The sequence below is a fragment of the Geotrypetes seraphini genome, chromosome 2 (genome assembly GCF_902459505.1).
Source record: "Geotrypetes seraphini chromosome 2, aGeoSer1.1, whole genome shotgun sequence".
In the NCBI taxonomy this organism is placed as follows: domain Eukaryota; kingdom Metazoa; phylum Chordata; class Amphibia; order Gymnophiona; family Dermophiidae; genus Geotrypetes; species Geotrypetes seraphini.
Genome location: NC_047085.1, coordinates 207,861,379 through 207,878,247, shown reverse-complemented (window position 1 = coordinate 207,878,247; position 16,869 = coordinate 207,861,379). Strand labels below are relative to the sequence as shown.

General features: G+C 43.4%; 1 protein-coding gene across 3 annotated transcripts in view; it reads right to left on the bottom strand.

The window, feature by feature from the left end:
- LOC117355774 (enoyl-CoA delta isomerase 2, mitochondrial-like) overlaps positions 1–16,869 on the bottom strand; it is a 128,248-nt gene that overhangs the window by 33,703 nt on the left and 77,676 nt on the right. For all 3 annotated transcript variants that reach the window (XM_033934794.1, XM_033934795.1, XM_033934796.1), the window contains exon 7: positions 15,526–15,646. In XM_033934794.1, coding sequence (XP_033790685.1) covers positions 15,526–15,646 — 121 coding nt within the window. The remainder of the gene's footprint in view (positions 1–15,525; positions 15,647–16,869) is intronic.

Genomic DNA, 16,869 nt, shown 5'->3' with positions numbered 1-16,869 from the left:
ACAGAACAGAAGTATTTGTTTAGCACATTTGCTTTCTCCTCATCACTCTCCACATATTTGTTCCCAGCATCTTTTAGCCTAGCAATTCCATTTTTTATCTTCCTCCTTTCCCTAATATATCTGAAAAAATTTTTATCTCCCTTTTTTACATTTTTAGCCATTTGTTCTTCCGCCTGTGCCTTCGCCAAGCGTATCTCTCTCTTGGCTTCTTTCAGTTTCACCCTGTAGTCTTTTCTGCTCTCCTCTTCTTGGGTTTTTTTATATTTCATGAACGCCAACTCTTTCGCCTTTATTTTCTCAGCCACTAGGTTGGAGAACCATATCGGCTTCCTTTTTCTTTTGTTTTTATTGATTTTCTTCACATAAAGGTCCATAGCCATTTTTATCACTCCTTTCAGCTTAGACCACTGTCTTTCCACTTCTCTTATGTCCTCCCATCCTAACAGCTCTTTCTTCAGGTACTTTCCCATTGCATTAAAGTCCGTACGTTTGAAATCTAGGACTTTAAGTATCGTGCGGCCGCTCTCCACTTTAGCCGTTATATCAAACCAAACCGTTTGATGATCGCTACTACCCAGGTGAGCACCCACTCGAACATTAGAGATACTCTCTCCATTTGTGAGGACCAGATCCAATATCGCTTTTTCCCTTGTGGGTTCCGTCACCATTTGTCTGAGCAGAGCCTCTTGAAAGGCATCCACAATCTCCCTACTTCTTTCCGATTCCGCAGACGGAACATTCCAGTCCGCATCCGGCAGGTTGAAATCTCCCAACAGCAGAACCTCCTCTTTCCTTCCAAACTTTTGGATATCCACAATCAGATCCTTATCAATTTGCTGCGATTGAGTCGGAGGTCTGTAGACTACACCCACGTAGATAGAAGTTCCATCTTCTCTTTTCAGAGCAATCCATATCGCTTCTTCCTCTCCCCAGGTCCCTTGCATTTCGGTCGCTTGGATATTGATCTTTACATAGAGAGCTACTCCTCCACCTTTATGACCATCTCTGTCCTTCCTAAAAAGATTATATCCCGGTATGTTTGCATCCCATCCATGTGATTCACTGAACCATGTCTCTGTGATAGCAACAATATCTAGATCTGCCTCTAATATCAGGGCTTGCAGATCATGAACTTTGTTGCTTAGACTGCGAGCATTTGTGGTCATCGCTTTCCAGCTATTTTTCAGCAATAATCTCCTTTTTCGTATGGATTTTTGTGTCGTTTCACTTTCCGTTGCAATACTAAGAAATGAGTTGCTGATATTGCTTATGTTGCAGCCTTTACTACTATCACATCTTTTCTTTTGCCGGGGGTGGTCTCTATAATTGTCCTTCGTACATACACCACCCCCACCTTCTAGTTTAAATGCCTGGAAAAATATTGTCTAAATTTCTCTGCAAGGTTTCTTTTTCCTGCTGTAGTAATATGTAGCCCATCAGTGCAATATAGCTTCTTGTCCTTCCATGTATTTCCCCATCCTCCTATGTACCTGAAGCCTTCTTGATGACACCAGGCTCTGAGCCATCTATTAAAGTCCTCTGTGTTTTTCATTCTTTGCTCTCCTTTTCCATATGCAGGCAGTATTTCAGAAAAAGCTAAAGTCTTTACAAAAGGTTTCACGCCCTCACCAAGCTCCCGAAAAGCTTTCTGTGCTGCAAGTGTGGAGTTGTTGGCCAGGTCATTTGTTCCCAGATGGATAACAACATCAGTGTTAAAATCCTTAGTTTCTTCCTTAATTATAGTCAGTATTTGCCTGGAACTCCTGGTAGCTGAGGATCCTGGAAGACATTTCACTATTTTGGACTCCTCGCCCTGATATATAGTGGTACCTTGGATTACGAGCATAATCCATTCCAGGAGCATGCTCATAATCCAAAATGCTCGTTTATCAAAGCGAGTTTCCCCAAAACTTGCTTTGATATGTTTCCCCCCCCCCACGAGAACCGGCATTGCTCTTCCCGAAGGCCCCCGCTGCGATCCAGCACCCTCCTCCCCGCGATCCAGCACCCCCCCGCGATTGGTCAACCCCCCCGCCGCGACTGGGTACCCCCCCGCTGATTCTTACCGTCATCTGGGCACCGGCATGTCCTGTGTGTTGGTGCCGGTGCCCAGATGACGGTAAGAAGCGGTGGGGGGGTGCCCAATCGCGTCGGGGGGGGTGCCGGATTGCGTCGGAGGGGTGCCGGATCGCAGGAGGGATGGTGCCGGATCGCAGGGGGGGTGCTCGTAAATCGAGCCATGCTCGGTTTCCGAGGCGCCAAGTTTGCGAATGTTTTGCTCGTCTTGCAAAACACTCGCAAACCGGTGCACTCGTAATCCGAGGTACCACTGTATACAGTATACCTTAATATCCACTTTCATAGCTCAATCATTTGACATATTGCACCTTATGGTCAACTAGTTAAATCAGGTACATGTTCCTCTATTTATAATAATTTATGCTGGTCCTTTAAATCGAAGAACACTTTTACTGCATTTTTGTCCTCATGTACAGGCTAATTTGGACTGGGTTTGAGCCTGTATAAAGAAAATTTTTCATTTGCAAGTAAATACCATATATACTTGAATATAAACCCATCCGAATATAAACCGAGGTAACTTCCCCCCACAAAAAAAGGATGAAAAAAAGATTGATTTGAATATAAACCGAACTTGCAGCAGTCTCGTGGGAACTCATCAGCCGTTCTGAGTAGTGAAACTGCATGGGGCAGGAGCATAGACAGATTGCTCTTGCTCTGGCTCACCACTGGATCAGCAGGGCTTTAAAAAGTAGGTCTGAGGAGAGGCCTGCAATGGGTTCATGTCTGTTTTATCATTCCCTCTTTGAGAAATTCCCTAACCCTTATTTGTCTTGTTTTGTCTGTTTATTTTAGATTGTAAGCTCTTTTGAGCAGGGATCGTCTCTTACATGTTTAATGTACAGCACTGCATATGTCTAGCAGTATTATACAATGGCATAGTAAGGGAGAGCAGACTGCCCCAGGTGCCGTCTTGGTGGAGAAGATGGCACTTCCACTCCCCCAAGCCACGCTCGCACCCTTCCTTCCACTCTCTGTACCTCTTTACTTACATTTTCACCAGCATGAGCAACTTCTCCAGCCTACTGTTCGCGAAGGCCTGGTTCTCCTCTGAAATCACTTCCTAGTTGCATAGCCAGGAAGTGATGACAGAGGGAAAGCCAATGCTTGCGTGAGCAGCAGGCCATAGAAGCTGCCAAGATTTAAAGAGGTATGGGGGAAAGGAGGGCACAAGTATGGCGTGGGGGGCACTGAAGGATCGGGGAGTGGAGAGGAGGGCACAGAAGGGTGCCTCCTACCCTTGTTACACGGGACCACAAGAACTCGTGGCAGGTAATCAGCCAGCAGCTCTGCAAGGGCAGGAGCAAAGGAAGGTTGTGTCTCCCACAGCTCACCGCTTGACCACCAGGGATTCTAAAGGTATGCAGGAGAGAGGTAAAAATTCTTAGAATTGGAGGGATCCCTGCTATCCCAGCCAACTGATGGACCATCAGGTCTCACGGCAGAGGCCTGCAACAATTTCGGAAGGGAGCGGGTCAGCGCTGACCTGAATATAAACCAAGACTCCCATTTTGGGGCCATTTTTTTGGCCCAAAAATCTCAGTGTATATTCGAGTATATACAGTACCTTTTTGCAATCATGTTTCTTCCCATGGCTCCAATTCCTTATGTTTATAAGCATCTTTTTGTAACTGTGTTTCTTCCCATGCGTTCGTAACTGTTTCTTATATTCCAGTATAGATCAATGAAAATAGTCCAAATTCTAGCTTCTGTTTGTCCCTGTATTAAGATGTTTTCCCCTTTGTGGGTTTGTTTAGTCACTAAATAATGACCTTCCCAATTCACATTATAAAAATGTGTATAGTTCATGTTAATTTCATCTTATGCCTCATTTTAGCCACCAGAGCAGCGAAACTAGACCAATCTACTGACTATAACGCCCAACTACAAAACATTCAGGAAAGAACTTAAAACCTATCTATTCAAGAAATTTATCAAATGATCTAAATAAACCTGATCGATCCTCCACAGATCCTGACGCATACTACATTTATTAACCATGTATTTTCCCTGGAAATGCCAGGGCCAACTCTTGTTGTAAACCACCTAGAACTGAAAGGTATTGTCGAGATAGAAGACACCAATGTAATGTAATGTAATGTTTCAGTGTATCTCTGTTTAATAACTTCCCTTAATTCTTTTAGTTTTAGCTTTGTCCATTGATGAGTACAGCTCATGCCAATTATCTCATTTTACCTATTCATTTCCTGTTGCTTTTAATTGTCCTCACCTTGGGGGCCCACCGTGGGGTGAGATCTTGAGGACTGGGGACGCTTACTACCCCAAATCTTTATCGCAAGCCTTGAAATGCTCTATGGACTAAAGGTCCTATCGAGTACTAGTGAAAGAGCCTAGAACCCAACTCCCTAGGGGCCCTTGAACTGCTGTCAGGCAAAGACTTTTGTTTACAATCCTGCACACTGGCCATAAGATCGTCAAGCCCTTTATTGAAGAGCAATTGACCATTAAAAGGCAATTTGCTGCGTGTAGCCTTACAGGAAGAATCTCCTGCCCACTGTCGATCCAAAGCATTCTACAGGCGGAAATAGCATATGCAGAAATCTTGCTCAGGATCCTGAACAGATCATACAGAGCGTCTGCCATATAATTCACTTCCAACATAAGAAACTAGAGAGACATGTCGGCATCCATTCCCGGAGCATGATGTAACCTTGAGTGGCAAGCACGTGCGATGTACGATGACATCCTGCCACCTTCAACCCCAACACTGCGGCCTCAAATTATCTCTTGAGGACAAAATCCAGCCTGCAGTCCTGTAAATCTTTCACACCACTGGGTAGTGAGGTACGCTTTGTAACCTGCACCACCAGGGAATCCACCTTTGGTGGAATGAACAGCTAATTAAAGTCAGCATCCATCTGGCAAAGCTTTGCCATGGCCTTAGCCACCCGAAGGGGGTCCCTCAGATCTCCCAATGGTCTGTGAGCATCTTAGTAATGTCTGGATGGGAGGGAAAGCATGTGGTTTGGGACTTAGTGCTGCTCATAAGTGAGCACTGGGCAGTAGAGGCCTGTGAAGACTCAATAATAATCTGCTGAAGGCTTTAATAGCCTGCATACTGTTGGGTCCTCTCCGATATCCAGGGCTGCCACCTGGTTGGGACTCGGAATCAGCCTCTCCCAGGTATGATACAGTCTCCTAATACTGAGAACCCAGTATGGGACAGTAAAGGCATAGATACTGAATTCACTTCATCGCAGTCCTCTTTTGACTGTACCCCTGTATCTTACGCATGGCTCTGTTGTGGGAAAAATGCGCTCTTAAGAGGGAAAACCCTCTGGCACTACCACTGTCGCAAACCCCAAGGAGTCACTGTGACCACTGTATACTTTGCACATCATACTTATAAATTCTGGAGCAAAAGCTGCACCACAATGCCTAGAGGGTTTTGTCAGGTGCTTCTATGATCCACTCTGGGGTTTCACGGTAGATGTGTGGCTGCGCCTCACTGGGGCCACCCTTTCACCAGTTCTCAGCTTGGATTTCTGCCCTGGAGCTCGATTCATCAAGGACCCCATTCCTCCAGAGGGAAAAGAGGCGGCTAACCATTGGCTCCCATCCCCCCTCATGTGCTGCACAGCACATGGAACACGGACGATCATCGGCCAGCCAGCCATCGCAAATCTGGCATGAATTCTTGGTATCCAGGCCTGAGGAGTCCATCTAGACCAGTGATCTCAAACTCGTGGCCCAGGGACCACATGCAGCCCACCAGTTACTATTTTGAGGCCCTTGGTATGTTTATCATAATCACAAGTAAAATAAAACACAGAACTTGATCATATGTCTCTTTAGCTATAAATTACAATATTATTAAGACTTAGACAAAAGGAAAGATTTACAAACTGTTTTTGAAGTACTTAGGTAGCTGATTTGTAGAATTTTATCATGCAATAATCAGATCTTTTTAGGGTTTTTTAGTTATTGGCGTTTACCTTTTTAGTTTTATTCAATTTCTTGTATTTTTAACTACTGTAAACCGGATAGAACTTTACGGCCTTGCGGTATATAAACTGTTATTATTATTAAACTATTGGAAAAGGCAGGCTGCTAGACCCTTTCCATAAAAACTGACTCAGGCCACACCAGGAATGCTGTTGCATAAGAGTACAGATTTATTATAAAATAAGAAACAGCATGTAAAAAGAACAGATTACCAGCATTCAGAAGTGTCACAGATCAGATAAAGTTCCACACCCTGCAGGTATGCGGAAAAATACCCTGTGTCATTTCCTTATCTTACATGAACTGATATATTATTAGCCTTGCATTACAATCTATTGGAAAGTTTCTCATTGGTTATTAGCATTGTCATAACTGATCAGTTGCTAGTCTGATTTGTTAGCATCATTCGCAAAATTAATTCAGTGGTTACAAATGCATATAATTGGCTATATCCCTAATTGACGTAAAAACCATTAACATCTGCGTATGTCCTTAAAGCCATTTTCCACTTATGTATGTCGTTATCAAATTGATTTTGATGGCCAAACCCACCTAATCTTTTCTGCCCTTGACACCCTTCTGCTTGAGGCTTTTTCGGAGGTTATCTATGTATGACCTACGCCCAGTTCCAAGAACGGCCCCCCACTCTGTCCTCTAGGTACTATGGTTTTGCATATGTGCAGGTCATCTTGTTCTTTTGTGGTTCCTTGGACCAGGGCACCTGTGTTATATTTATCTGATGTTCAAAAAAGGCTGTTACTCCATCTGTGGTGGCAACTGTCATAAGAACATAAGAACTGCCATCTCCAGATCAGACCTTAGGTCCATCAAGTCCGGCGAGCCGCACACACGGAGGCCCCGCCAGGTGTACCCTGGCATAATTTTAGTCACCCGTATCACTCTATGCCTCTCATAAGGAGATGTGCATCTAGAAGATTATCTTTACCCGTATCACTATATGCCTCTCATAAGGAGATGTGCATCTAATTTACCCTTAAATCCTAGAATGGTGGATTCCGCAATAACCTCCTCTGGGAGAGCATTCCAGGTCAGAAGGACAACTCGTCACTTGTCCACCCTTGCATTCTGTGCATACCATGCATAGGCCTCATGCATTGGCTGCTGTCCACCGTTTCACCTCTTGGTCAGAGAATATAGGAAAAACAGGAATCATTGCTGACTGCTTTACACCTGCAGGCCTGTCTCTGTCTTCCAGCTAAGCACCAGTATTATAATTTTCTTTCCATATAGCAAGCACTAGTCTCATCTGTGCTGTGTTGTAACATCTGCATTGTGTGCTGTATGTTCCTTATCTCGAACAACAGAGGCAGAGGGAAATTGCCACATAAGAAAACAATTTCTGTTCCAACTGTCTTGTAAAGATAAAATTAAGCTGAAATGAAGCCTGGCCTGTTTTGTTTTTTAAGTCCTGTAATCATATCCCAAGGGTCCTCAGGAAGGGGTCCAACAGGAATTCTCCTTCATTATAAAGAGTTTTATCTCATGCAAAATTGTCATTTCTTTAATAAGACATTAACTATTTTTTCTGAGGCCCTCCAAGTACCTACAAATCCAAAATGTGGCCCTGCCAAGGGTTTGAGTTTCAGACCACTGATCTAGACTGATTTTGAGCTTAACTGAGGTTTTTGAGGCAGACAGAGGATTTCATTTTAAAATCGGGAAATCTAAGATGGCCACCATGGCAGCAATTTTAGTGACAAAATCAGCCTATGGGGTTAAAAAATTCAGAGAATATTTAGAGGTGGGGACCCTGTCTCTAGCCCCAGAAATCTTTAAAAAAAAAAAAAAATCACATTTAAAGACCCCCTGATTTCTCTCATAGGTATATGACAGCCTTACTCGCTATGTCAGTGCTGATGCTGGGACTGCAAAGGGCTGAAACTACAGCCAGAGAAAACTGTCTCAGACAATCCTGGAATCTGGATAGCTTGCTTCTTTAGACTGCCTCTTAGTCTAACTGGCTGGACTGAGACCTCAACCCCTAACAGAATGCAAGCACGAAGTCAACAGAAGGAAACACAGTTAGAACATAAGAACTGCCATCTCCGGATCAGACGCTGGGTCCATCAAGTCTGGTGATCCGCACACGCGGAGGCCCCGCCAGATGTACCCTGGCATAGTTTAATCCCCATATCACTGTATGCTTCTCAATGGAGATGTGCATCTAATTTACCCTTACCCGTATCACTCTATGCCACTCTTAAGGAGATGTGCATCTAGTTTACCCTTAAATCCTAGAACGGTGGATTCTGCAATTACTTCCTCTGGGAAAGCATTCCAGGTGTCCACCACTCGCTGCGTGAAACAGAACTTCCTGATATTCGTCCTGGACCTGTCCCCCCTCAGCTTCAGTCTATGTCCTCTTGTCCGTGTCACATTGGACAATGTAAATAATTGCTTTCCCTGCTCCATTCTGTCGAATCCTTCCAGTATTTTGAAAGTCTCGATCAGATCCCCTCGCAGTCTCCTCTTCTCAAGGGAGAACAACCCCAGTCTCCTAAGTCATTCCTTGTAATCCAGGTTCTCCATACTTTTCACTAGCTTCGTTGCTCGTCTCTGCACCCTAGCAGTTTTATATCCTTCTTTAGGTATGGAGACCAATGCTGGATGCAGTATTCCAGATACAGTCTGACCATGGCTCTGTAGAGCAGTATTATAACTTTCTCTGATCTACTCGTAATTCCTTTCTTTATCATGCCTAGCATTCTATTTGCTTTCTTCGCCGCCACCGCACATTGCGCCGATGGTTTTATGGTCCTATCTATCAGTACACCCAGGTCCTTTTCCTGTTCGGTCTTTCCCAGAGTTACACCTGACATACTAGTGATCTTTATTTTTTCTGCCTAAATACATCACTTTGCATTTTTCCACATTAAAATTCATCTGCCATTTATCTGCCCACTTCTCCAATTGATTCAAGTCGCTTTGGAGTTCCTCGCTGTCTTTCTGCGATCTTATTGCCCAGCATAGCTTTGTGTCGTCTGCAAACTTGATGATTTCACTGGATGTTCCTTCTTCCAAGTACCGAGCCCTGGGGTACACCGCTAGTCACTTTTTCCCATTCTGAGAACTTCCCATTTATGCCCACTCTCTGTTTTCTGTTCTCTAGCCATTTGCCTATCCATCTTAGTATATCTCCCTCTATTCCATGGCCTTGTAATTTCCTGAGAAGTCTTACATGTGGAACCTTGTCGAACGCTTTCTGAAAGTCCAAGTATACAATATCCACCAGTTCTCCACTATCAATTTGTCTGTTCACTGTCTCAAAATATTGAAGTAGGTGCGTCAAACATGATTTCCCTTTCCTGAACCTATGTTGACTGGCTCTTATCAGGTCGTGTGTGTCTAGGTGCCGGACTATGCTCTCTTTGATCAGCGCCTCAACCATCTTTCCAGGGACAGACGTGAGACTCACAGGTCTGTAGTTGCCTGGCACTCCTCTCTATCCTTTTTTAAATATTGGCGTGACGTTCGCTATCTTCCAGTCATCCGGTATCTGTCCTGTTTTGAATGACAGGTTGGTAAGTTTTTACAATAGTTCTCCGATTTCAAATTTCAGTTCTTTTAGGACTCTCAGGAGATTTATCACTTAAGTTTGTCGATCTGGTGGTAAATCTGGACCAAGTCCACTTCTACTATGGTGAGGCTGTCCTGTAAGACTCCCTTGAACACTTTCACTGTGTCAGGTATTGTTGTGGTGTCTTCCTTTGTAAAGACAGATGCAAAGAAGGAATTCAGTCTGTCTGCAATTTGTTTGTCATCCTTGACACACCCTTTTCCTCCCAGGTCATCCAGCGGTCCCACCGCTTCCCATGCAAGTTTTTTCCCTTTTACATATCTAAAAAAGGGCTTGAAATGTTTGGCCTCTCGCGCTATTTTCTCCTCGTAGACCTTTTTGGCAACCCTCACCGCCTTGTGACATTTTTTCTGATCATCTCTATGTTTGTTCCAAGCTTCGGATGTTTTCGTGCGTTTCCACGTCTTAAAGGAGTCCTTTTCATTTATGGCTTCCTTCACCTCTTTGGTAAGCCACGCCGGCTCTCTTTTGCCTTTGGTTTTCTTTACTTTGGACATCCGCGGAATGTAAAGGCTTTGTGCTTCCATGATAGTATTTTTCAGTAGGGAGCATGCCTGGTTCACCGTTATACCTTTGCCCATCTTTTTCTTGATCCGTTTTTTCACCATGGCTCTCATGCTGTCGTATCTTCCCTTTTTAAAAGTTTAAAGTCATGGTTGAGGTTTTGGTACCTTTCCCAACATCAAGTTTGAAGTTGATCATGTTGTGAAAAACCGCCATGAAGCCACTCAGCCTGCGTTTAAGCTCTCTGCGGACAAAATCTGGAGCAAGTCTTGCTCCCATAACGGTCCCTGAGCTCCAGGACTGTTAATGCAGACTGGCCAAGCAGATGCCCTGCAAAGCAGGCAGCCTCTTTGCTACAGCCTACTGTCCTCAGAGTCTGTGTTCGCTGCAGCCAGAGATGTCCCAAAACTGGGAGCCTCTGTAGCACCGAAGTCTCATGACTGCATAAAAATCCAAAATTAAATGAAATTTAAAACATGAGTAGAAGAGAGAGGCTCCTACCATCTCATGTGTCAAGATTAAAACTGAGGAATTACTTCATCCCAGTCCAATTCTGACTGTACTCCCATATCTTGCACATGGCACTGTTGTGGGAAAAATGTGCTCTTAGAGGGAAAAACCCCTGGCACTACCACTGTTGCAACCCCCGAGGAATCACTGCAACCACTGAAATATGCTTTTTTACATCATACTTATACATTCTGGAGCAAAAGCCAGAGCAAGACCCCAGAGAGCTATGGAAGGCGCTCCTGTGATCCACTTTGGGGTTTCACAGTATATGTGTGGCTGCGTTGGGACACCCTTTCCCTTGTCACCTCTATTATTGCAAAAACTTTTTATTGGTCAAAAGCACAAGCAAAAACCTCCAGACATAGAATACAACTGAGACCACATTTTGATACCATAAAAACCCTCCCCCACCCAAAAAAAAACAACAACTTAAGAATAAGGAAAGGCATAGAGCAGTGAAAGAGTACTTATCACAATCCATACTAAAATGAACCACACAATCAAACATTCAATACATTGCCACGAGCATACCCGGTCAAAGAGGCCCAAAAAGGCTCCCAAATGATTTGTAATTGATGGCCCTTCACAGAGTCCAAATCAGTGATATCACAACGTTCCATCCTCAATTGATAAATCATCAAGGATCTCCATTGTGCCAAAGTAGGAGGATGAACATCCAGCCAATGAACTAAAATAGCTTTTTTCCCCAAACAATATGGCACGCTTCAAGAAAAGATGTAGGCCTCTCGGAACAGGATGAGTCAAGGCCGAAGTAGTGAAGAGCATCTTTGGATGAGGCAAACAACGAGTGTTCTAAAGCTGAGCAATGTGATGATGTAGAATCTTCCAAAAACGCAAAATAACAGGACAAAAATAAAACATATGCCCCAAAGTTGCATTTATTCCCCCACATTTAGGACAACAAGAATCCTGACGAAGAGCAGCACGATATGCTCTGGCAGGTGAAATATAAACCCTCATAAGTAATTTATATTGCAATTCAAATAAGGAAATAGAAACCCAGGACTGCTTAAAAGACTTCAAAGTTCCCTTAAGCAATTCTGCAGAAATAACGGACCCCAAATCAACAGACCAACGCTCACTCAAAGAATCAAAATCAAAACCAGGGGCCTCTTCCAACAAAAATTTATGGTAGAATCGCAAAGGAATCATAGATTGGGCCTCCAAACAATAAGCTTCCTTCAAAGAATCAAAAACCACCTTAGTTAAAGTTACAGATGATAAAGTGCATACATAATGTCGCAACTGCAAATATGGAAAAATATCATTGGGCTGAAGCCCATATTTCTGAACCAAAGTTGGGTAGGAATGTATCTGGCCCGCGGAAGTAAGTATATGATGTAAGTAAACTAAGCCTTTGTCTGACCAAGAATCAATGTCACCTCTATTATATGCAAAACTGCTTCATGCATATTCATTAAGGATATCTTGAAAACTCAACTGGTCGGGGATCCCCCCAGGACAAGTGAAAGAACCATTGTTCTAGATAATTCTATATATAAATGCAGTTAATTAAGGAGCAAAGCTCCCAAAATAGCTTATATTAAAAAAAAAATTATAATAAAAATTATAAAAACATACTGATCAGGCAGAATCAAGATGGCGGCTGCCTGGAGTCAGCTGTAACACCGGAATTGGGAGCGTTTCTTTTTTGAAGGAAAATTCCTAAGATGCCACATTCTAAACGGAAAGGTAGTGTCCATCCCAAACCCACTGCAGTGAGGACATCTACCCCCAATGCAAAGAACTATTCTCAACTTCACAGCTGTGTCCCTCAATCCCAGAGGAATACCTGGAGGTGTGCCCGAACGTTCTTCAGTTGGAGGAGAGGCTGGAGATTCGGAGCTGGAGATATCTCTCTCCCCTCCAGCAGCCATTCTGCTGCCGCACCCTGCTCAGCTCGTGAGCCTGTTGGGTGAACTCTGCGCCGAAGTGAAGGCAGGGGAAACCCCGATGCAGAGGGCTGGACTCGTAAGAACTTGCACCGAGCAGGGAAATTTGAATGCAGTTTTGGTTTCCGGCTCAGTAACATCTAAAACGACGGCGATTACCCTTGAGAAGATATGAGAATCTCTCGAGGGGTTGAACTCCCTGGTAGCCAAGTCAGTCCAGGAAATATTCACCCTGGTAACTAATGTTGATGTCTTGGGGAAAACTTTAACAGCAACTAAAGAAGAATTGTCTACAGAAATCAGTAATGTAAAAGATAATGTTGTTAGTATCCAGGCTATGACTAACAGCCTGGTTAAGGAAAGGTCTCTTTTGAATAGGAAAATTGAACAGATAGAACTACAGCCAAAGATTTAATCTTTGTTTTTTTTAATTTTCCAAAGGCTTTTGGTATGGCGCCTTTAGATATGTGGAAGCAATACTTAATAGAAGTTCTAAAAATTTCTTCTGAACATATACTGCCAGTGAACTGAATTTATTATTTACCTCGTTAAGAGAAAAAAAAAGATGATCCTACACCAAAAGTGGAAATGCTTTCACAATTAGAAAAGTCTTTAAATGTAACAGAATTACTAGAAACAACACTGTCTGAATCTAAAGAAACAGCTACATTGCTTATTTCTCTTGTCTTTGAACAAGATGTAAATCTATCATGAGACTTTACTTCCAGAACCCTCAGACTTTGTACTATGGGAAAAAAGAATTACACAGAAGCGGAGGAAGTTATTTCTATCTATGCATGCTGAGACAATGACTCTTGGAGCAACATTTCTACTTGCATATCCTTGCAAAATGTCTGATAAAATATCTGGGAGTACGATATGTCTTTTATACCCCAAACCAATTGCGAGTTTCTCTGGACTTGAAAAACTTGGCGGCTGGGTAGATTCAATGAATGGCAATTAGAATAATGGGATTGGGTTGTTAAACCTAATCCTTTGTGTTGATTTTTTCATCTTTTCCTTTATTGGAGTTTCTCTTCAATCCTTTTTTTTCTACCTCTTCCTAATTTAGTGGTCTAAGAAAGATTGTTCTTTATTTTCTGGTTTAGCAGTGAAATTGCTGATTTGTATTATTATTTTTACTATTTGTATTTCTTAAAACAAGAGTTTAATCTTGCAAAGTATATATAAATTTCAATAAATAAATAGTTAAAAAAAAAAAAAACAAAACCATACTTGTTTCAAACCCTGGATAAACTGAGAACATTGACAAAACTTATACATGCCCTGAAGGAGATGTAAAGCCAACAGGAAAATATTTAAATGGGAAATATACATATAGGGCCTATTATTCAGTGGAACTTATCTGGATAGGAGCAGCTCCTACCCAGATAAATGCCGCTCACAAAGCCCATGGCAGATTTTCATCAGAAATATCCAAATACAATTAAAAATAGTCTCTGATGTTGCAGGTAGTGCACCAGAGTCATCTGGAGGCAGAACCAAAAGTTAGGTTATTTTGCTAAACATCACTGGTCCTGGATAATTTCCAACAGCCATTCTATATCTAAATATTCATTGTCGATATCCGAGTGCCGGCCATTGCTAAATATCAAAGTATGGATTTAAGCACCACAACTGGCATTTGAATCCAACCTCCCCCCCCAGGAGTGGGAGGGATGCCCACTTCCTTCCATCGCTAAGCAACCCCCCCCCCAGACACCCCTCCCATAGGAGAGGCCTTAAGCAACCTGGGCCAATCAGATCCATAGGCCCCTCACCGGCACATCCCAAGATGCACCGGGGAGGGGAAGGCCCGCCATTTTGAACAGGCGAGCCAACTAGCCTTTGTAAACAAGGTTAGGGGGAAGGGGGCGGCGGAAACCCGGAGGAGGGGTGTCGGGGGCTGTTGCCTAGCAGATGAGTGGGCATTTCTCCCGCTGCCAGAGGGGGGCTGTTGAGGGGTGTTACTTGGCAGCAGGAGGGAGTCGGCATCCCTCCCGCTGCCTGGGGAGGGGGGGTTGTTGCTTGGTGGCAGGAGGGAGTCAGCATCCCTCCCGCTGCTGGGGGAGTGGGCAGACAGCAAAATTTTCTGGCAGGTCTGAGCTGTCAAGCCTTACTTTCTTGTCAATACCCGAGCCAATCAGCACTTATGCACTGACCAGAAAGTAAGGGTATGACAGCTCAGACCTGCTGAAAAATTTTGCTCACAAATGTAGGCAGTCTAACAAAAGGTAAGGGAGGTGTCTTTTCAACCAACGATCAAGTCTTTATTAGAACAAATGGTCCCAACAAGGATCCAAGTTTCAGCATATCGAAAAATGCCTTCCTCAGGGGACACTTTGCTTGAAAAAGCTGAGTTAATCCACTTGTAGAGTTAAGCAGCAGCGCTCATAGCAGTGCAAACCAAGGTTAGGGAATAACCCAGTGACAATAGAGAATCACTCAGAGTGCTCGTTTAAATATTAATGATCTCATAATATATTTGCATGGCAGAGTTGGAAACTGTTAGGACACTCGGAAGAGACCACGGTAAGCCATTTTGATAATCTGCCGCTAAAGTAGATGAACACTAAACCAGCTGGAACCAGTTTATTGACCACGTTAAAGTTTTGAGAATCTTCCCCCGATTGTGGTATTTAAATTTTTGGCCCACCCAAATCACACCCACTACAAACCTCTTTTGTAAATGTGATTTGGGCTTCAACAAGTATAAATACCAGCTTTCTTAAATTGCTACTTACATGTGTAGCCAATCTACACATGCAAATGCCACACAAGAAGAAACATGAAAGACTTCTAAAATGATTTTCTATATCTTAGATCTGGGACATTATGAAAATGCTTCAGGTAAAATCAACATTTAAATTGCAAATGTTTTCTCAAATATTTTTTCAAGTGCCTCACTTCTTTTTTCTTCAATTAGACACCAAACAACAGGATTTTAAGACTTACCCGCTCTGTAGCATAGACAATGTCAAACAACCCCAGCAAAGTCACAGAGATTCCAACAGCAGGACCGTTCACTACTGCCATCAGTGGTTTAGGAAAATCAATAAAATGGCCCACAAACTTCCTGGGACAAAAGCAATAGCAATTTTTTGTTAATCATCTATTTGTAGCTTTTCTTATTTATTGGGATTTATTAACTGCCTTTATGAAGACTTAGACCCACAAATTCCCTTCCCCTACACAAAGTTTCTTCTGTATAACTTTCCACTTGACTAATTAACAGCAGTGCATCAGGAATCTGGACTAGAAGGTTTCAGCATTATTCACTCTTAAAAAATTACCATCAGTAATCACCATACACAGAGGGGTATTTTATAACAGGGCACCTAAAAAATGAATGCATATATCAAAAGATTAGGTTCTTACCATTACTAATCTTCTTTCTTGTAAATTCACACTTTATTCCAGGACCAGTGGGTTATTTCCATCTACCTGCCAGGACTTTGTAGGAAGCCTCAAACTTTAGAGACTTAAACCCCTTCCCCTCATACTTCATCACTGTGCAAGTTCCTCAGTCAGTTATAAAAGCAGCCAGGAAAATCTGTAGAGGATAACAACAAGAAATAGGGGCACAAGGAAACACTCCGGCAAGTAAATCAATTCTGCTCATATCAACAAATACAAAACAGCAACAATGAAAAATGAGAGAACAGGTTAAGAAATACTAGAAACCTTAACAACAAACAGTGCTAAAGGGAGACACAGTCTGCACTGTCAGAAGGGGATGCCTGAACTAGGGACCAGTGTTCCCGCTAAGCTGCGCTGGCGTGCGCTGGCGCACAAAATATTAGGTCGCAGCGCACAAGTTTCTCGTCACAGCGCAGGACCGGCAAGATTGACTCATTTGAACTTCTGCAAGATCAGCATCGGAAGCGTGCGCTGGGCCGGAGAGATCTTGGGGAGCCTCCGACAGTGGCTTTCTCCCCTCTCTGCAGCTCTCCTTTACTTCCCAGCGCAGCGATTCACGAAGGCAGCCTCGGGGCTTTTGCTGAGTCGCGGCTGCCTCTGATGATGCAACTTCCTCTTTCCTCAGAGGCGGCGCGACACAACAAAGGACCCGAGGCTGCCTTCGTGAATCGCTGCGCTGGGAAGTAAGAAGAGCTGCTGGGAGGGGAGAAAACCACTATCAGTCTGGGAAGCTGCTGGGCAGGGGAAAAAAGGGACAGCTGCTACTGGAAAGGGAGAAGGAGAGATGCTTCTGGGAGGGGAGGAGGGAAAGGAATCTGGGAAGCTGCTGGGCCAGGAAAAAAAAGGGACAGCTGCTACTGGAGAGGGAGAAGGAGAAGG